The sequence below is a fragment of the Myxozyma melibiosi genome (assembly GCF_037950935.1).
Source record: "Myxozyma melibiosi strain Phaff 52-87 chromosome Unknown BZA70scaffold_1, whole genome shotgun sequence".
In the NCBI taxonomy this organism is placed as follows: Eukaryota; Fungi; Ascomycota; class Lipomycetes; order Lipomycetales; family Lipomycetaceae; genus Myxozyma; species Myxozyma melibiosi.
The window spans coordinates 3,329,014-3,348,830 of NW_027042915.1; the positions used below are offsets into that span (position 1 = coordinate 3,329,014).

General features: G+C 54.7%; 8 protein-coding genes across 8 annotated transcripts; 4 read left to right on the top strand and 4 right to left on the bottom strand.

The window, feature by feature from the left end:
* Position 1: 1 nt before the first annotated feature.
* Positions 2-1,519, bottom strand: BZA70DRAFT_273555 (ribosomal protein S5 domain 2-type protein). Its single transcript, XM_064911847.1, has 3 exons — positions 644-1,519; positions 474-554; positions 2-406 (listed from the first exon to the last, which is right to left on the bottom strand). Exons 1-3 carry the CDS (start codon positions 1,419-1,421, stop codon positions 315-317), a joined length of 951 nt encoding a protein of 316 aa, XP_064771406.1. The 5' UTR covers positions 1,422-1,519; the 3' UTR covers positions 2-314.
* Positions 1,520-2,340: 821 nt separating this feature from the next.
* Positions 2,341-3,994, top strand: BZA70DRAFT_273559 (elongation factor EF-1 gamma subunit). Its single transcript, XM_064911848.1, has 3 exons — positions 2,341-2,395; positions 2,457-2,643; positions 2,919-3,994. Exons 1-3 carry the CDS (start codon positions 2,366-2,368, stop codon positions 3,935-3,937), a joined length of 1,236 nt encoding a protein of 411 aa, XP_064771407.1. The 5' UTR covers positions 2,341-2,365; the 3' UTR covers positions 3,938-3,994.
* Positions 3,995-4,031: 37 nt separating this feature from the next.
* On the bottom strand, positions 4,032-9,106 carry BZA70DRAFT_254527 (SNF2 family ATP dependent chromatin remodeling factor snf21). Its single transcript, XM_064910764.1, has 4 exons — positions 8,559-9,106; positions 8,033-8,447; positions 5,819-7,971; positions 4,032-5,763 (listed from the first exon to the last, which is right to left on the bottom strand). The coding sequence occupies exons 1-4, from the start codon at positions 8,646-8,648 to the stop codon at positions 4,315-4,317; spliced, it is 4,107 nt and encodes a 1,368-aa protein (XP_064771408.1). The 5' UTR covers positions 8,649-9,106; the 3' UTR covers positions 4,032-4,314.
* On the top strand, positions 9,107-14,014 carry BZA70DRAFT_273564 (P-type ATPase-like protein). The gene is made up of 4 exons (XM_064911849.1): positions 9,107-10,295; positions 10,360-13,159; positions 13,226-13,525; positions 13,581-14,014. Exons 1-4 carry the CDS (start codon positions 9,351-9,353, stop codon positions 13,880-13,882), a joined length of 4,347 nt encoding a protein of 1,448 aa, XP_064771409.1. The 5' UTR covers positions 9,107-9,350; the 3' UTR covers positions 13,883-14,014.
* Positions 14,015-14,535: 521 nt separating this feature from the next.
* On the bottom strand, positions 14,536-14,898 carry BZA70DRAFT_287684 (uncharacterized protein; the record flags this gene model as incomplete). Its single annotated transcript, XM_064913974.1, has 3 exons — positions 14,536-14,613; positions 14,672-14,689; positions 14,761-14,898. The coding sequence occupies 3 exons, from the start codon at positions 14,896-14,898 to the stop codon at positions 14,536-14,538; spliced, it is 234 nt and encodes a 77-aa protein (XP_064771410.1).
* A 607-nt stretch (positions 14,899-15,505) lies between these two features.
* BZA70DRAFT_47807 (uncharacterized protein) lies at positions 15,506-17,203 on the top strand. The gene has a single exon (XM_064915143.1). The coding sequence runs from the start codon at positions 15,675-15,677 to the stop codon at positions 17,100-17,102; it is 1,428 nt and encodes a 475-aa protein (XP_064771411.1). The 5' UTR covers positions 15,506-15,674; the 3' UTR covers positions 17,103-17,203.
* Positions 17,204-17,231: 28 nt separating this feature from the next.
* On the bottom strand, positions 17,232-18,159 carry BZA70DRAFT_273569 (uncharacterized protein). The gene has a single exon (XM_064911850.1). The coding sequence runs from the start codon at positions 18,083-18,085 to the stop codon at positions 17,306-17,308; it is 780 nt and encodes a 259-aa protein (XP_064771412.1). The 5' UTR covers positions 18,086-18,159; the 3' UTR covers positions 17,232-17,305.
* On the top strand, positions 18,160-19,737 carry BZA70DRAFT_273570 (uncharacterized protein). The gene is made up of 4 exons (XM_064911851.1): positions 18,160-18,800; positions 18,859-18,974; positions 19,040-19,161; positions 19,238-19,737. The coding sequence occupies exons 1-4, from the start codon at positions 18,345-18,347 to the stop codon at positions 19,684-19,686; spliced, it is 1,143 nt and encodes a 380-aa protein (XP_064771413.1). The 5' UTR covers positions 18,160-18,344; the 3' UTR covers positions 19,687-19,737.
* Positions 19,738-19,817: the final 80 nt, after the last annotated feature.

Here is a 19,817-nt window from a genome sequence, read left to right on the forward strand (position 1 = left end):
TGTGTGTTGTTGTTGTTGTTAGTGAGTTATGATAGAATAAAGAAGAAGAAGAAGAATAAAACAGACAAACAAACAAACAAACAAACAAACAGTTGTTATGAAAGTAGTAGTTGAGTAAACACTCCGTCTTCTAGAATCGTGACTCGCCGTGATCCTCACTGTGAGCCGAAACCAGACCAATCCAGCAATAACCAAATTAAGAAACAATACATTTACTCTTATATTTACAGATGTTTTGCAGACAACGATAGCCGATTGCCATCGTCATCCTCTTTTCTAATGCTGATGCGAATGCGCAAGAATGAACAGCACAATCAACGCTTGACCCACTGTTCGCTCTTACGAGCCTTCCGCTTACCGGGCTTCTTGCGCTCGACTCTGCGCAGGTCCATCTTCAGGTATCCGGCTGTGATAAATATAACCTGTCAGTGTCGTTCCCCATCGCGCACTATCTCCGAAACAAAGGTACTTACTATCGTAGAGGATCTTGCCCAGTCCAGGGTTATACGCCCGCAGCGCACGGGACAGCCCGAGTTGAAGGGCTCCAGCCTGGCCTGCGATATGAAAGGCGTCAATATACAAACGCTATTGCCATCCCAGTCTCGTGGTTCGACTGAGCTCAGAGAAACAAGAAATCACTTACCGCTCTTGCCGCCGCCTTCGACAAGCGCAAAAACATTGTACTCGTCGAGCATGCCGGTCGCGCGCAGAGGCGCAGCCACCCTCTCGCGCTCCTGCACGCGAACAAAGGTATCAGCGAGCGTCTTGCCGTTGATCAACACATCGCCTCTGCCCTTGACGATCCAGACCCGAGCAATCGACTCCTTGCGCTTGCCCTTTCCAAACGAGCGGCCCATTTTGTCGACCTTGGGCTCCCGCTTGTCGACCTTCGCCTTCAAGTAGTTCCGCGCAAACCGCGACACCAGCGCCTCCACCTCAGCCGGCATCACGTCTGGCCGGATACTCGCGAGGTTCCGGATAAGACCCATAAACTCGTGATACGTAATCGGCTTGTCGCTGATGCCCATCTCCAAGTACTCTTTCTGCGAGATCGGCTGGAAGATGCGCCACGCTTCCGGCAGCCGGGCCAAATGCTTATACTTGCGCTCCAGCGCCTTGAGAGACACCAGAATCTCCATGTATTCCATGTTTTGCATGTAGAACGCGCTCGATTCGGGCACCACCCGCACCAGCGGCGCGACCTGATCGTCAACCTGGAGCTCGTTCGGGAAGGGCTCAAAGATATTCGCAAACTCCTCCTTCGTATGAGGCTCTCCAATCTTTGACGCATCAAGATTCCAAAGGTCGTCGTCCATCGCACTCAGTTCAGCGCTTTCCTCGGGGTCTTCCAGCACGTCCCCGGTGTCGATTGCCTCCATCGCCTCATGGAACATCTCCTCGTCCTCCATCTCCTGGTTCATCTCGTACTCTCCTTCTTCTCCTTCGCTCAACTCGTACTCTCCTTCTTCTCCTTCGCTCATCTCGTACTCTCCTTCTTCTCCTTCGTTCATCTCATAGTCTCCCTCTTCCCCATTCATCTCATTCTCTCCCTGCTCTCCATTCATCTCATACTCTCCCTCTTCCCCGTTCATCTGATACTCTCCCTGCTCTCCATTCATCTCATTTTCGCCCTCTTCTCCATTCATCTCATACTCTCCCTGCTCTCCATTCATCTCATACTCTCCCTCTTCCCCATTCATCTGATACTCTCTCTGCTCTCCATTCATCTCATTTTCGCCCTCTTCTCCATTCATCTCGTACTCTCCTTCTTCACCATTCATCTCGTACTCTCCCTGCTCTCCATTCATCTCATACTCTCCCTCTTCTCCATCGTATTCCTCAGGATCCATACCCTCTTCGTAGTACCCTTGCCTTCTCTCGCTCGTATAGTAATCGACTTCGTCCCAGACCTCGTCGGCTTTTTCGGACTGATCATACACCACACGGCGATGGTCAAGCTGCGGCGACCGAAAGCTGAATTCGTTTGTCTTTGCGTCGACCTTGCCGAACCGCACCGCCGACAGATGCAGTGGTCGGCGCATAGCGCGAGCCCGCGCGACCACCGCGGTCGTCCTCGGGGTCGCGCGAAGTAGTCCACTCGTGGCTAGTCGCAGCATCCGGATCCGCAATTGAGCTGTCGTCTGCCTCGAGAATGGCGTGAGTAGGGATGCGTCGAGAGATAGTCCACCGAACACGGGTGTTTGGATATTTTTTTCGTGAGCGGCCTCGGAAGAAAACTGCGACTGAGCACGTGCGTAGACCTCAGCACGGCGCCCGAACCCTAACTCGCGGCCGTCGCTGATATAAAAATATTTTCTCTCCGCTGCCATCGTCACCACCTCTTCTTCATCATCGTCCTTCAACAATGTCTTTCGGAAAGGTTTATGGTTACATTGTATGTCTTCATCTCTGTTCATCTTCCTTCTTCTCAATTGCTCTCTCTAACTCTCCTCCAGGGTAACCCCAGAACGGCCGTCGTGCTGATGCTCGCCAAGTACTTCGACCTCGACGTCGAGCTCGTCGAGATGGGCGGTGGCAAGTTCACCCTCGAGTACGAGACCAACTTCCCCTGGAAGAAGATCCCCGCCTTCATCGGTGCCGACGGCGTCGTCCTTCACCAGGTCACCGCCATCGCTTTCTACTGTGAGTCTTTGCTACGTCGTTTCGAATCCGCGTCTACTTCCCCCGTCCTCTTCCATCGTCCTCTTCTGCCGGGAGCTGCTTCTCTATATGATGAAATTTTTTTTTTAAAAAAATGTAGTTATCCCTGTCTTAATCACCATGTGTTGAGATATTATACTCTGATCCAAAAGAAACCTCAGTTTCTTCACAGCTTTGATCGGCCCGGCAGAACTTTGGACTTTGGACTCTGGACCTGGACATGACGCAGACATCTACTCTGTGCTAACAACATACAGTCGCCCAGCAGAAGCCCTCCACCCTCCTCGGAACCACCCCCGCCGAGAAGGCCTCGATCATCCAGTGGGCCTCGTTCATCAACATGGACGCCGCCCCCGCCCTCTCGGCGTGGTGGATGCCCCTCATCGGCAGACAGCCCTACAACAAGAAGGCTGTCGAGAAGGCCGAGCAGGACTTTGTTTCCTACGCCGGTGCCATCGAGGCGCACTTGGCCGCCAACACCTTCCTCGTCAGCGAGCGTATTACCATCGCTGATATCATCAGCGCTGCTATCCTCACCCGTGGATTCCAGTACGTCTTTGGCGCCCAGTGGAGAGCTACCTACCCCGCCATCACCAGATGGTACACTTTGATCACCAACCAGCCCTTCTGGGACACCATCCCTGCCGCTCCCGCTGTCTTCATCGAGGAGGCCGTCAAGTACACTCCCCCCAAGAAGGAGGCCGCGCCCAAGAAGGAGGCCGCCCCCAAGGCTGCCGCCCCTAAGCCTGCCGCTGAGGAGGACGACACCTCCAAGGAGGTCAAGGCCAAGCACCCTCTCGAGGCTCTTGGACCCGCCAAGAGCTTCCCCATCGATGCCTGGAAGCGTCAGTACTCCAACGAGGACACCCGCCCCGTTGCCCTCCCCTGGTTCTGGGAGCACTACGACCCCTCCGAGTACTCGCTCTGGCGCGTCAACTACAAGTACAACGATGAGCTCACCCTGACCTTCATGTCGGCCAACCTCATCGGCGGCTTCTTCAACCGTCTCCAGGCCTCGACCAAGTTCCTCTTCGGCTGCCTCGTCGTCTACGGCGTCTCCAACGACTCCGGCATCACCGGCGCCTTCCTCGTCCGCGGCCAGGACGCCCTCCCCGCTTTCGAGGTCGCGCCCGACTGGGAGTCTTACGAGTTCGTCAAGCTCGACGCTTCCAAGACCGAGGACAAGGAGTTTGTCGAGGACATGTGGGCCTGGGACAAGCCTGTCGTCGTCGACGGCGTCTCCAAGGAGATTGCTGACGGAAAGGTCTTCAAATAAGCTATTTACTTCGTTTTGTCTTAGCTCTTATCTAAATCAACGACTTATAACTTATCACTTATCTTACGTAGAACTTATAATCACTCTAGTGTATAAAGTAGTAGTCAACGAATCTATTCATCACCTCCGACTCAATCCACTTCACAACACAAAATATAGCTAAAAGATTTTTTTCCACAAACGATATCATACAAAAAAGGCACACTCTTTTTGACTATTTTGTAATCAAGAGCGCCAGTGCAACAGAAAGAGAGAATGTAGAGTATAAAGGAAAAAAAAAACACAAAAAAACAAGCAAAAGAACGGGATGTAAAGATACAACAGATCAAAAGAACATTATATAGTTGAAAGAAGAAGAAAGGAAAAGAAAGTCTACTCTAATCATCATCAGAGTCGTCAGCTGTCGACTTTCGACCGCGCTTCCGACCACGTTTGCGCTCCTTCTTCGCCGCGCGCTCGAGCGCTTCCTCAATCGTGTCCTCGTCGTCCTCGAGCGCGTCGAGCCACTGCTTCTCCGTCAAGCCGTCGTCGTATCTCGCGACCTTGCGCTTCCGCGCTCCGCGACCGGTCTCGCCTTCGTCGTTCTGCTGGTCGAGGATCTCTTCAATCATGTCGGTCTTGTAGATATCCGGCAGCTCGTTGACAGAGTACAGCCTGTCCTTGGCCTTGCCCTTGCCGTAGATCGACGTCGCCTGCCGCTCGCCGTCGATCTTGCGGAAAATAGCCGCCTCGCGGTCATTTCGCGCCAGCAGCTCGTTCAGTTCGTCGTCGTCGAGCTCGTCGTCGTCGTCGTCCCGCTTGTTTTTCTTGGCTTCCTCGGCTTCCAGCAGCGAGCGCAAAAACGCCTCTTGCTCCTCCGCCGTCGACTTGTTGTCAAACTTACCGGCCTGGATGACCTTACCGTCGATGTCGAGCTTCTGATGCGCACGCTCGAGAATCATCTCCTCAACAGAGTCCTCCGTGATCAGTCGGAAAATTCGCACTTCCTTCGTCTGACCGATTCGATGCGCTCGATCCTGCGCCTGCAGATCCTGATGGGGATTCCAGTCAGTGTCGTAGATGATGACCGTGTCCGCCGTCTGCAGGTTCAGACCAAGACCACCCGCACGCGTAGAGAGCAAAAACGCAAAGTACGGCGAGTCAGGCGCGTTGTACAGCTTGAGCAGCTCCGATCGATCTTCGGACTTTGTACCACCATCAAGACGCAGGTACTGCAGTCCGCGGAACCGCAGGAAATCCTCCATGATGTCCATGATCTGCGTCATCTGGAAAAACATCAGCACCCGATGTCCTGTCGCGCGGAACTTGGGCAGCATGCGGTCCAGAAGCTCGAATTTTCCGGCCGTTCGCCACAGATCGTCGTTCGTCAGCTTGTCGGGGTTGATCAGGTTCTCAATCTCCTCAAACACAAACGGATGGTTGCAGATCTTGCGGAGCTGCATGATCTGATTGTTGAGGCCCTTCAGACCGGACTTTGTTCCTGTTCCGCCAGGAACGAGGTTCGAGCCCACAAACAGAACGTTGTACTTGAGCATCTGCTCGTAGAGCTTCATCTGCAGCGCCGACATCTTGCACTTGATCACCTTCTCGACCTTATCCGGCAGATCCTTCTCGACATCCTTCTTAAGACGGCGCAAAAGGAATGGTCGCAGAACTTTATGCAGACGACGGATGATAAGCAGAGTCTCTTCTTCCGACAGCTCGAGCTTCTCTTGGCCACCGGTGTTTGCAAATGGGGTGTTGAACCATTCGTCGAATGACTTGACCGAGTTGAAAATCTTGGGTAGCACGAAATTGAGCAGAGCCCAGAGCTCAGGAAGGTTGTTCTATGAGGAGATTAGCAACAGACTTGCGTGGATAACAATATAGGAAGAAACTAACCTGCAGAGGAGTACCAGTGAGAATCAGGCGGAAACGAGAGTGGTAGTACTGCGTCAGCGTGCTGCTCAACTTGGACTGCGCGTTCTTCATACGATGACCTTCATCGATGATCATATGCACCCACTTGATTCGGCTCAGCACCGGGCGATCCTTGATAATGTACTCGTAAGTTGTGAGCAAGACCTGGAAATCACCGGCTCTGATGGCAGCCTGCTGTGCTCGGCGAGCAAGGGGCGGACCTTTGTACACGATCTTGCGAACACTGGGTGCCCACTTGTCAAACTCCAGGTTCCAGTTTGTGAGTGTCGAGAGCGGGACAATGACGAGATACGGTCCCGGCTGCTGCTTGGTCTCGATAAGGTAAGTGATCAACGAGATGGTCTGGATAGTCTTTCCAAGACCCATCTCGTCGGCAAGAATGCCGTTGAGATTGTTGTTGTAAAGCGAAACCATCCACTGAAGACCCTTGATCTGATACTCCTTGAGAGTGCCACCAACCAAGATGCCGGGCTGCTTCGTAACAGTTTCCTGGATACGATGCGCGATTCCGTAGTAGTCAAGAGTCTGTTCTCCGTCCTCGTCTTCGATGAGGTCGTCGACAGCATGGCCGCCAGCGATACGCTCGTCGCGAGTCTGGCGCTGCTGATCCTTGACTGCCTGCGCGAGCGAGTCCAAGAACGAATCTGTCTGTCGGAGCAAATGCGTGATACGCGTGTCCTTGGTCTGATCGAGAAGCTTCATGTAAGCCTCTTCATCGTTAGCCTTAAGAGCCTGCAGACGCTGTTTCGCGGTACGCTCGGCACGGCGCTGCTCCTCGCGCTCGGTGTGAGTGTGGTAAGCAAGAACGGCCTTGCCGAGTCTCTGTCGCCGGGCCTGGAGCGCGCGCGCGGAATTGAGAATCTCGGTGCCGTGGTTGCAGACACCGACGAGGTACTCGAGGTTGCGCTGGCGCTCGCGCTTCTCACGCTCGGCACGCTGCTGCTTTTCGAGTTGCTCGGTCAGACGGGCTTCGCGCAGATTCTGCTTCTTCAGTCGGCGGAAGGAGGCACGCGAGGCAGTCATGGCCAGGTTGTTAAAATGCACAACGGTCTTGAGCACCTGGCTGCGGAGCTCGCGCTGCTTTGCGAGCATGCGCAGAGACTTGAGCTCGATCAATGCTCGGACCTTGAGCTTATCCTCTGACGCGACCGTCTCTGGAGCCTGCTTCTGCAACTCGACCGAGGTCTCGACCGAGGGCTCTTTGAGCTTCTCGTCAGCCTCCTTTTCGCCTTCGTCGGCATCAATCATGTCAACGTCCTCGCCATTCGTAGGCTCGTCTCCGTTAACGGCAAAGCCATTAGTGATCTTCTTCTCGGAGTGTTCGCTGGCCTTTGCGACAGAGTCCCGATCGAGTTCCGAGCTGAGATCCTTGGCGTCAAATCCAGAGATGTTGGCCGGGAAGTTCTCGAGCTCGGTGATTCTCGTGGCGACGCGGTTGCGGACAGCCTGCTCCATTGCCTCTTTGACTTGAATGATGTCGACTCCGGTCGGCATGATGGACGGGATCAGAAGGCGGTTCTGCCGAGATACAAAGTTCATGTACGGGATTGGCTGCTGAACTTGCAGATATGGCGACGAGATCTCATACTTCTGACCGACGGCCTTTGGCCCAGGAACCGGCGTCGCCGCTCCGTCTTCGGCAGCAGGGACCGCGCCTGGAGGGACGGCGGTGCCGGTAGGAGGAATGACAGCAGCGGGAGCCAACGAGGGAGCACCAGCGGCGGCGGGCGGCGCGGCGAGAGGCGAAGACTGCGCGCCAGAGACCGGCACTGCACGCTGGCCCATTGGGGATGTTGGAGCAGCGGGAGCGAAGGGCATGGGCGCAGCAGTTGCGGGTATAGCAGAAGATGGCGACTGGAGAGGCAGTTGCTGCTGAACCTGCTGTTGCTGCTGCTGTTGGAGCTGGCGGAGAGGAGCGAAGAGCTGCTGTTGCAGTTGCGGTGGGATGACCATGTTTTTGGAGATTAGCTTGAAGGCCGTGATCTGCGTACGGAGCATCTGCAACTGCTCGGCCGTGAAGGGGCTGTTGGGCGGAGGCGTGACGCTGGAGTTGGGTGAGCCAGAAGCGAGGGCCGCGGCAGGCTTGGGGGTGATCTGTGGGGTCGGGTTGAAGGCTGTGGATGTTAGAAAGAGTAGTAGTAAGATAGTCAATCGGGTAAGACGTACGTAGAGCACCATTGATAGGGCCATTGAGAGGCATCTGAAGAGACTGCGAGCTTACGGGGGCAGTCATGGGAGCCTGGGAGACCTGCTGTTGCTGTTGCTGCTGCTGCTGTTGCTGTTGTTGCTGCTGGCGGTACTGCATTTGCTGGAGCTGCATCTGCATCTGAGCCTGCTGCTGCTGCTGGAGTAGCTGCTGCTGTTGTTGCTGTTGCTGCTGCTGCTGCTGCTGCTGCTGCTGCTGGATATCATTGTGAGGTTGCTGGATGGACTCGTGCTGCTGCTGCTGTTGTTGCTGCTGCTGCATCTGGCGCTGCTGCTGCTTGTAGAGCTCCTGCTGGCGGGAGATGACGCGAAGGACTTTTGATATGTTTGCAAACTCGGGGTTGTTTGCCTCTTCTGCGCCCTGGGCCTTGAGGGTTTGCCAGCGCTGAAGGGATGGATAGTTAGTGATTGCACAGAGTTAAGAAGTTTTGCGATGGGTGGATGCATGCATGCATGGAGGGGGGGGAAGAGGGGGGAGGGAGGAAAGAAGACGTACCATGAGCATCTGCTGGACGCCCTCGCGGGTGGTGGGGATGGGCATGGCAGGCTGGGGGGCGAACGCCTGCTGGGGAGGGTTCGCGTTCATGGGGGCTAATGACTAAGGGAGGGGGGTGGTCCCGGGGGTGGCGGGGACGGTGCCGGGAGGGCAGGAAGGTGGAGGGAGGAGGAAGAGAGATGGATGGTGCGAAGTAAACAAGACCGCGAGGAGAAGACGGGCAGACGCGTTGTGTACAAAGCAGACGCGTGGCGGACGCGCTTTGGCAGAGGCGGCGGAGATCTCGAATGTGGGCTTTTGCGCGAAGGGCGAGGGCCGCCGAGCGGAAGTGTGACCAGCGGAAGAGCCCGAGTGCTGGGGAGTTGTGCTGCTTATGTGATCTTCTTGTGCTGAGTTAGGTAAGGGGTGGGACTGTATTATGTCAGCTTGTATGCTACTGTGTAGTTGTATGGTACAGTGTCGGGTGAGCAGATAAAAGAAACAAAGGATGAAAGACAGAAAACTGATCCAAAACTAAATCTAAACCAAACAAAAACAAACACCCGGCACCCGGCAGCGGCAGCAGAAGCGGCCTTAAAATCGAGAAGATGACGTCGAGGCAGACTTAGCGATAACGAGGCGCACCTCCGCGCTGAGTCCACAACTCTTTTTTTCGGCCTTTTCGAGTTCGTCCTGCTTGTTGCTTCGTCGCGGGTTGTTGTATTTCCTGTATTCTTAGTGGAAACCCCTGTTCTGTTCTTCTTTGTCTGCTGCTGCTGCTGCTTTCTCTTCTCAGCGTCAGCGTGCACCGCCATGTCCTTCTCCGGCCCGGACCACGACCATCTCCCCTTCCAGTCCGGCCCCCTCCCCGCCGTCGTCGACCACTCCTCTGACCCGCTCGCAAACGACCCCGACTACCCCGATGGCTCCTCCGCCCTCTCCCGCTCGGCCTCCTCCTCCTCCTTCGCCTCCATCCGCGGCCGCCAGCGCTCCCGTCGCGACTCGGTCCTCACCGAACGCAGCTACTATGGCGAAATGGCCCAGGACGGGCCCTTCGACGGCCCCGCCCCCGACAGCGTCCCCTCCTCCATCTCGGCCTTTGCCCATCTCCGCGACCCCGCCGGCCACTCTCATCTCCACAACCTAGCCCGCTCGCGCTCGCGCTCCACCTCCGTCTCCTCCACTCGCAGCTTCCGCTTCTTCGATGCCGCCGCCGTCGAGCGCGCAAACGACATCGACCGCCAGATGCACCCCTATCGCTACGACATCGACAACGACGAGGAGGCCTACGCCCGCGCCCATGCCCTCGAACGCGACAGTATGGACGAGATCCACAGCCTGCACACCGTCACCTCCTCCGGCGACTTCAACCAGCACATCATCCACGACTCGCCCGATCCCGCGGCTCTCGACGACGACGACCACCACCACCGCGACCGCTACAAGCGCTACTCAAACAACGATGCCACCGATCGGCCCTTGCTCGACCACGCTGGTTCATTCGACATCTCGCCAACCGCTACCGGAGAGCCAAGCACCCCCGAGATCATGCAGCAGACCGTCTACCTGCCCGAAGAGGACCTCATCATCGCTCTCGCTGGATACAAGTCTAGTCCATTACGACTATTTCTTCTCACCCTTCTCTGCGTCTCCACCGGTGGTCTCGCTTACCTCATCCTTCGCTGGCTCCCAAAATGGCGTGTATCATTACTAGGCTACAAAGCTCCCTTATCCAACTGCGACTGGGTTGTTCTCGAGGTCAGTACTTCCTCACTCACCCTCAATCATCTCTCTCTCTTGATACTAATACTAACCCACCCAGAACCAATGGGGAGAGCTCTCATTCCTCAACGTCGAAAAGAAGCCCTACAACTACCCCATGTCGTCCGTCTTCAACGTGCACAAGTCAGGCAGCAAGCCCTCCGACGAAATCGGCTACGATCCGACGATCAAGTCCCTCCACTACTTCAACTACCGCTACATGCGCCTCATCCTCCACCCCATCGAAGGCAAGTTCGAGCTCAACAATGACTGGAAAGACCCCTCCTGGCTCAACCTGTCCGCCGCCCGCAAGGGTCTTGATATGGTCACCGTCGGCGAGCGGCAAACCGTCTTTGGCTCAAACAGTATCGATATAGAGGACAAGCCCGTGTTCAAGCTACTAGTTGACGAAGTCCTGCACCCTTTCTATATCTTTCAGCTTTTCTCCATGATCCTCTGGTCACTCGACGAGTACTACTACTACGCCACCTGTATCCTCGTCATATCCGCCATCAGCATAACAAATACCCTCATCGAAACGAAAAGCAACATGCGCCGGCTCCGCGAAATCTCTCGTGTGGTCTGCAGTGTGCGCGTACTCCGCGAGAACTACTGGTCCACGATCCCCTCAACCGAACTAGTCCCTGGCGACATCTTCGAGGTCTCCGACCCGTCTCTGTCCGAGTTCCCGTGCGATGCAATGCTGCTCACCGGTGACGGCATCATCAACGAGAGTATGCTCACCGGCGAGTCGATCCCGGTCTCAAAGTACTCGGCCACCCCCGAATCAATGGCCCATCTGATTGACTCGGGAATCACTCTCGCGCCCGAGATCGCGCGCAACTTCCTCTTTTGCGGCACGAAAATCGTGCGTCTGCGCAAACCTCAGGACCGCGCGTCGAGCCCCGAGGACGGCGAGGATCTGCAAGGCGAGCCTGAAGCGGTCGCGCTCGCTCTCGCTGTCAGAACCGGCTTTAATACTACGAAAGGTGCCCTCGTCCGCTCGATGCTCTTTCCGAAGCCCTCTGGATTCAAGTTTTATCGCGACTCGTTCATCTACATCGCCTTCATGTCGGCCATGGCTGCTGTTGGTTTTATTTTCTACACAATCACCTTTATCCGACTCGGTCTTCCCGCCAGCCTGATTGCGTTCCGCTCCCTTGACCTCATCACTATCGTCGTACCCCCCGCGCTGCCGGCTACCTTGACGATCGGGACAAACATTGCGCTCGCTCGACTCAAGCAGAAAAACATTTTCTGCATCAGTCCGAACCGAGTGAACGTCGGCGGGAAACTGGACATTGTCTGCTTCGACAAGACCGGTACACTTACCGAAGACGGTCTCGATGTCTTGGGCGTGCTCGTCTGCAATCGCCACGAAAACTTGTTTTCGGATGTCATGCCGGCTGCAAAGTACGTCGTGCCTGCCTCGGCCAAGGATCTGAAAAAGGACTGGACCGTGCGCTTGTCGATGTTATACGCGATGGCCAGCTGTCATTCGCTCAAACTGATTGACGACGAGCTCATGGGTGATCCGCTCGACATCAAGATGTTTATGTTCACCGGCTGGGGTCTCTCAGAAGACGGAGAAGTCTACACGCCTGCTCCTGAATCTGCTGAAGAGCGGTACTCGCCGACTACAACCTCTCCTCAAAACACGACTTTGCGATCGAGCGGTGCAGACAGTCTAGCCCCGATGATCATGCTGCCGCCGCGCAAGCTCGCGCGCACGATCGTCGCCTGCGACAACGACGCCGACCCGTCCACTGTCGACCCCGACGAAGCCAATCTCGGGATCATCAAGATGTTTGAGTTCGTCTCGCAGCTGCGCCGGATGTCTGTCGTCGTCAAACGGTACCGCGACTCGGACATGCAGGTCTACGTCAAAGGCGCGCCGGAGATCCTCCCGCAGATCTGTAACCCAGACTCGTTTCCCGAGGACTACGAGCAAACGCTCGAGAGCTACACGCACCGCGGCTATCGCGTGATTGGCATCGCAACAAAGACGCTGCCCAACATGTCGTGGTACAAAGCGCAGAAGCTGAAGCGCGAGGATGTCGAGAAAGACCTGGATTTTGTCGGCTTTATTGTCTTTGAGAACAAGCTCAAGCCGTCGACTAAGAGCATCATCCAGGAGCTTTCGGCCGCGGACTTGCGCACGGTTATGTGCACGGGAGATAACGTCTTGACCGCGATCAGCGTCGCCCGAGAGTGCGAGCTCATCCATCCCGGAGCGCCTGTCTTTGTGCCCCATTTCCGCAGCGACGAGCTGGGTATAGAATGGGAGTGTATCGACAACGCGTACATCAAGCTGGATTCGGCGACGCTTATGCCTACAGTTGACCCCGATGCTCCCACGCGGCCGTCGGCTAGAGAGATGCGCAAGTATACGCTTGCCATCACGGGCGAGGTGTTTAGATGGATCATGAACTACGCTTCTTCTGATATGATCCGCCGCATGCTCATCAAAGCCGACATCTACGCACGCATGTCCCCAGATGAGAAGCACGAACTGGTCGAGAAATTGCAAGAGATTGACTACTCTGTCTGTTTCTGCGGCGACGGTGCCAACGACTGTGGCGCGCTCAAGGCGGCCGACGTCGGAATCTCGCTGTCAGAGGCAGAGGCCAGTGTCGCGGCACCGTTTACTAGTCGCGTGTTTGAGATCTCGTGCGTGCCAGATGTGATTCGCGAAGGGCGCGCGTCGCTTGTCACGAGCTTTTCGTGCTTCAAGTATATGTCGCTGTACTCTGCCATTCAGTTTTCCACCGTCGGAATCTTGTACGCGTCTGGTACGAACTTGGGCGATTTCCAGTTTTTGATGATTGACATGTTTTTGATCCTGCCTATTGCCGTCTTTAGTGAGTGTCTTCAGTATTTAAAGTCGTCATACACACCCCTAGCTAACTTCATATTTTTAATTCTAGTGGCCTGGGCAAAGCCGTATCCCGTGCTGAGTCGAAAGCGCCCGACAGCGAACCTCGTGTCGCAGAAGATTCTGATCAAATTGGTAGGCCAGATTGTGATCAGCGTGTTTTTCCAGTTTATAATATGGGAGGCGGTCAAGCGGCAGCCGTGGTATACGCCGCCGATTCCAGGATCGGACGATAGCCATGTGCAGAGCTCGGACAATACTAGTCTGTTTTTGGCGTCGTGCTATCAGTATATCTTTGTGGCGATGGTGTTGAGTGTTGGACCGCCGTATCGTGAGCCTATGAGGAAGAACCGTGAGTCAAGCTGTGCTTTGATTTTGCTGTGGGTGAGACTGACAATTATCTGTAGGCCCGTTCATGGCAATGATTGCAGCGACAACATTAATCGTGACATTAATCCTAATGGTGCCTCCCCGCTGGCTTTTCAACCTCCTAGTCCTAACGCAAATGACGCTCGGCTTCAAGCTCTTCATTCTGGCAGTCGCGGCCGTGAACTTTGGCGCCGCGTGGGTCGGCGAACGATACCTGTTTGTGTCGCTCGCCAGGACTCTGACGCATATCCGACGCACGGTTCGCGGCGGACGAAGGAAGGTTAGAAAGCAGTTTAAGGTGTTGCTGGAGCAGCACGCGCAGGATTTCGAGTTGTTGTAGGACAAGTCCGAGAGTGGTGGGTGGCTGTACATTACAGTTTTATTTCTTTACTTCACCGGTTCCGATGGTGGATGTCTATTGCTAGGTTTTTTTGTGGGGGGGGGGGGGGAGAAAGTTGTACATTTTTCTAAAAGTGCATGGTACTTTTGCATAACCGGTTTATCGATTGGAGTTGGTAGATTCGCTTTTGAAGATCCCGTTTTTGTTAGAATAATATAAATTGACGGAGACGTCTGTTATTATCTCGGTGTGTTCCAGTAACGAACCAAGATTGAGTCCATTCAACAGCCGACGACTGTCCTTTTTGTGAGAGCATTCGTGAGAACATTCGTGGGAACATTCGTGAGAACATAATGATGCTAAGACTGTGAATATATTTGGAAGAAAAAACAAAATAATGACTAAAGACAAACACCCAAGCTAAAATGATTTCCCGTCCAGTGCAAATCGAAAGCTGTGATCCACCGCCAGAGAAGATGATCTCCAAATAAAAGAGCAATGCGAGATCGCATATCTCGTTCGCATTACATGGCGATACCTTCTCCGGTTCCCGTACTTCTCTCCATCTCTCTTTTTTTATGTTGCGTTGTCACTTGCGGTCTGGTCTATTGTTGGTGTAGATGAGGGCAGATGATGATGCGGTTTTTTTTTAATTAATGGTGCTCCTCGTCCTTCTTGTGCTCGACGGCGTGGCTAGGGCCGTGGTGGCCTTCCCATGGGTGTCTGAATCCCTGTAGTGAATGAGTTAGTACTGGGGTGTATGCGGAGGAAAGGAGATTGTCTACATACAAAAAGAACCGGGCCATCCTATAAACACACAAAAAGAAAACAAGTCAGCATCATTCCATCACAAACACTATACAAACATCTCCACAAACCTCTTTCAGTCTGTACATAATCCAGAACCACATCGACGCGCCGAGGATGAGGTTCGAGTACCGATACAGCGGTCGCGGCGGGTGAATGTCGATGGGTCCCGAGTAGCTCTTGGGTCCGTGTCCGTGTCCTCCGGCCATTGTAGATGTCGTTGTATCCGGGGTTTGTCGATCAAGAAGAGGAGTTCTGGACTGAAGCTCGATATCTGCAAAAGAGACCGCTGATGGCTGTCGACGCCGGGAGGCTCACCGAGAACTTGACTTTTGCCTGGGCTGCGATTGGCCCGCGGACGAGCTGCGCAGTGCACGAGGCCCTTCGTTAATGTCAGTATGCTTATGTCAGTATTTGGTAATAATCACGTGCAACGGAAAAATCCCGGGCGGCGTCGGAAAAACCCGGAGCGGCTTTGCGCAACCTCCCAGCGCAGCCGATGGCGATGGGCAGACGAGGCAGTAGCCGGTGGCCTGTTTTATGCTGCGACGGCCCTGCTGCTCCGACGCGACGCCGGTGCCGGTGCTCATTGATAGTCAATAACAGCCGTAGAATGAACTCAGAATGAACAGTAGAGCACTTCGTCATCTTTCAATGAAGATCAGAACACCGGAGCGGAATATTTATTATTAAGTCGTCGTCGTCGCCCGGGCTCTGGCCGAGACGTCGTCGCTCCCGCCACCACCTCGAGAGAATATAACGCGTCGGCCCCTCTGCTCTTTGTCTTCCTCCTCCTCTTCTTCTTCTCTGCATCTCCTCCTTCTTCCTGCCTCGGCCTCGTCCACCCTCGACGCCCTCTGCACTCATCGCCCGCATCTCTCCCTCCTCCCAACTCCCTTCACGTGCCTCGAACCTTATCTTATCAGGCTCATCGCGCAATCCAACCTCCATCTCCACACCGACCTCCACCGAGTCTCGCCCCGCCATGGCTACCGCTGCTCCGTTGCCCTCGCGGCCGTTTGACATCGTCGGCAACCTGCCGCTCGACATCATCGCCGACGTCGCAAAGTACGTCCCGCGACTGACCGACCTCATCAGCTTCCAGCAGGTCTCACGTGCATGGCACTACGCCTTCACCTCCCCTGTCGTCTACTCCAAACTCTGCCACCCGCCCGACGACGACAGCCAGACCGGCCACGTGCCGCCCGCAGACAAAGACGCCTACCAGCGCTTCCTGCGCAAGTGCTTCGACGAGCACGCAATCATGACCCTCAACGTCTCCGACCGGCGCGTCTGCCATCTCGGCGCCGGCGTGACGAACCAGATCTCATGCACCGCCTTCTCGGACTCGTTCCTCGTCTTTTATCTCCAGGCCGACCGGCGCTTCCTCGTCTGGGACTTTTCACTCGATACCATGGAGCCTCGCTCGCTCGATTTTGGCACGCAGGACGTGACCGAGATGTCGATCTCTGACAAGGGCAATTACCTGTCTTGGATGGAGTCTGACAAAGATGCCATCTTTGTCTTTGACCTCAAAGCCGCCTACTGGGCATCAGACCCTTCTTTTGCTTCTTCTGCACCCTCTCCAGGCCGGAAAATCATGGTCTTCCCCTTCCCTCCGCAGTCGCGGCCCGCCGTGCTCAACCCATTCAGCTGCGACGGCGAGCACCTCGTCGCGCGCTTCAGCATAGCCAGCGGCTCCCCGCACAAGTTCTTCATGGTCTGGAACCTGCGCACACGCGAGCTTGTCTCCAAGTTCCAGTACACCGTCACCGGCCTCTGGGACACCTCCGCTATCTTTGCCGAGAAAAAGATCTACCTGTTCTCGCTGCCGCCGTTTGCGAGCGACTACCCGCGCCGCACAAATCTCATGTTTCCGGGGTACTCCAAGACCTACGACTTGCAAGGCAACGTCATTGCCTCGATCGGAATCTTACCTGGAACCGAGTTCCGCTACGATCGTCTGTTCCAGCCGGTTTGTGGGAACGGCAAAATCACATACGCGATCGCCAGACAGGGTGTCCTGCATCGCGGCCACTGTCTGTCCCTGGTCTCGGTCGACGAGCGCACTGGGATCGAGTCTCTGTCCAAATTCTACCCAGAGTGCTCCTCAAACAAGTCAAAAACAGACCTACGCGCATCGCTCGATACAGACGACTACTACCCATTCCAAGAATGCATCACCCAGAAGAACGTGCAGTGCATGTATCTCTTCCACGGAATCGTCTCCGCCCATGGTCCGGCGGGCGAGGTCGAGATCTGGGACACGACATGCAACCGGTCGCGGAGGATCCCGATGCCAAAGACGCACGCGGTTTACGGCAACGAATCGTTTTTCGCGAAATCTGTAAATAAGGACCTTTACATACACAGATACACGGAATGGGACGAGTACAGGAGTATAAAGGTTTAGAGTATTATTGTTTTACAAGGCGGGTCTGAAAGGGTACAGGGGCGTTTGCGATCATTAGTTTGTGTGCTGGTTCGCCTTCTTTTGTTGTTGTTTTAGTACATTGGGCTATTATAGCGTTATTACGATACATATATAATATATATAATAATTATGAAGCTTTATATACAATTCACCGATCGACCTTACTTATGACATCAATCCAATCACGCAGCCTTTGATGCCGCAGCCTTCGATGCCGCAGCCCTCCGGACCGCTCGTCTCTGAAGCCGGCTCTTCCACGCTGGTTTCTGCTCAGCCTTCTCCCTTGCCTCCTTTGCCTTTGCGACCTCCGCCTCGATATCAAAGTCCTCTAGCGCCTCGTTGACAAACAAGTTGGCTTTCATAGCAACACCCGCCAACTCGTTCTTGCGCAAAAATCCCAGCAGCAGCTCCACCGCCGCTTCGTCGCTGTCGTAGATCTTCACCAGCCGCTTGTGTGTCACGCGCTCGTAATTCTGCTTCGACTTTGTCTGCGCGAACGGCGACGTTGCCACCGTGATTCGCTCGAGCTTCTTCGGTAGCGGTATCGTCTTCATCGGCATCTTCAGGTAAAACCCGGCGCGCATCACAAAGTCGGCAAAGAAGTCGGCCTGTGACAACGCGTGCGAGTACAGCACCAGGTCGCACACCTTGATGTTATGCGTCCGCTCGTGTTGAATAGGTGCGTAGTGGAGAAGCTCGACGTTCATCGGCAGCGGACGCTCAGTGCGCTCGTACAATTTCAGCGACGACGTCAAATGAGTCTCCCCGGTCTTTGGGTCGACGTAGGTAAGTCTCTCGTCCGGGAATTCGGGCAGCGCAGTCGGTCTGCCGACTTCTTCGTCGTAGCTGTGGATTACTCCCGCCTCCGTCGAGTTGCATCGCGCCATCGTCCTCGGCGCAAACACGCCCTGCCGGACAGCAGCAGCTGGTGTCCGCAGAAATCGCAAGCTTAATGGTCTCATTTCTGCTTTGTTCTGCAACAGTCTCCGGCCTCTTGGGTTCAGTAAAGTCGGATGTGCTGTCGCTCGATGTTTCCTGGCCGCGATAAAAATTTGTGGACGCCGGTTTTCGGAAGGCGTTGTTTAGGGTTTCTCCGACCTGCGGTTAATGAACGTCCTCAGCCCAGCTGGAGCTCGACATTCAGAGGATAAAGGGGAATTGGGTCGGTTGAGTGTCTTGGAAAGGGTCAATTGTGTTCTTACAGGCTGGTGGATTCTATAGATGGGCAGGATAATCGCGTTTCCCACGCGACGGGCAGCAAAAGCTCTCTCGTTTCGCCAGTTCAGCACCGCTGCTCCACCAACTTCCCGCAACGTACCGGAACAGCTACGGGACGCGCCCCAGACAATATTCAGCGGTATCCAGCCCACAGGAATTGCTCATCTGGGCAACTACCTCGGCGCACTGAGCGCCTGGGGCCGGCTCTGCGCGCGGTCTCCGCCTTCGACGCGTCTCATTTTCTCGATCGTCGATCTGCACGCGCTCACGGTTCCGCCGCCGGCGGACTTGCTGCGGGAGTATAAGCGGCAGTGCGCGGCTATGATTATTGCCTCGGGCGTTGATCCGAAGAAGTGTGTGCTGTATGTGCAGAGCGCTGTACCGGCGCATGCTGAATTATGCTGGATCCTCACCTGCATGGCGGAGTTTGGATATCTGAGTCGTATGACTCAGTGGAAGGTAGTTATCTCTCTTCTTCTGACTATGAGAATGAGCGCTGATACAGGATATGGTATAGAGCAAATTGAATATCGCAGACGACGCTTCGACAAATAACCGCGAAGCCCAGAAGAATCTCAAGCTAGGCTTATTTGCCTATCCTGTTCTGCAGGCCGCAGATATCCTTCTCTACCAGTACGACCATGGCAGTCTCTTTCTTCTAAATTTGTCTGATACTGATAGTTTACTGCTTTATTTAGGACAAACTTGGTGCCGGTCGGTGACGACCAGGTGCAGCATTTAGAGCTTACGCGACATATCGCAGATCGCTTTAATGCCCGACACAAAGTTGACGTGTTTAGAATCCCCGAAGTCCTCCTCAGTACGCTCTACCATACTCCCCGAAGATCTTTTTCTGCTCTGTTGATTCATGTTTAACGACCTGTTTACTCGTATAGCACCCACCCCGCGCATCATGTCCCTCAAGAATCCCACAAAGAAAATGTCGAAATCAGATCCCACGCCCGCGACGCGGATAATGATCTCCGACACCACCGACCAGATCGCAAAGAAAATCCGCGGCGCCGTGACCGATAGTATAACCGGCATCACGTACGAGCCCGTGTCCCGCCCCGGCGTCGCCAACCTGATTGACATCGTCGCCGGCATCCTGGAGCAGCCGCAGGCCGATGTGGCGGAGCAGTACGCGAGTATGACGCATGGCGAGTTCAAGGCTGCGGTGACGGATGTTGTGTGTGCGGAGATGGCGCCAGTTAGACGGCGGTTTGAGGAGTTGAGTGCGGATCCGGAGTATATCGATCTTGTGTTGAAGAAGGGCGCTGAGAAGGCGAGTGAGATTGCGCAGATTACTTTGGATGAGGTGAAGAAGACAATTGGTCTTTTATAGATACATGTATATAGATATCACAACTCTTAATAAATAATATAATTTACTATATAATTTACTGCCCGGCTAATTCGCAGCCGGTCAGGTATTTGTCAACTATTTAATTGAATTATTGATAAATTCACTCTACA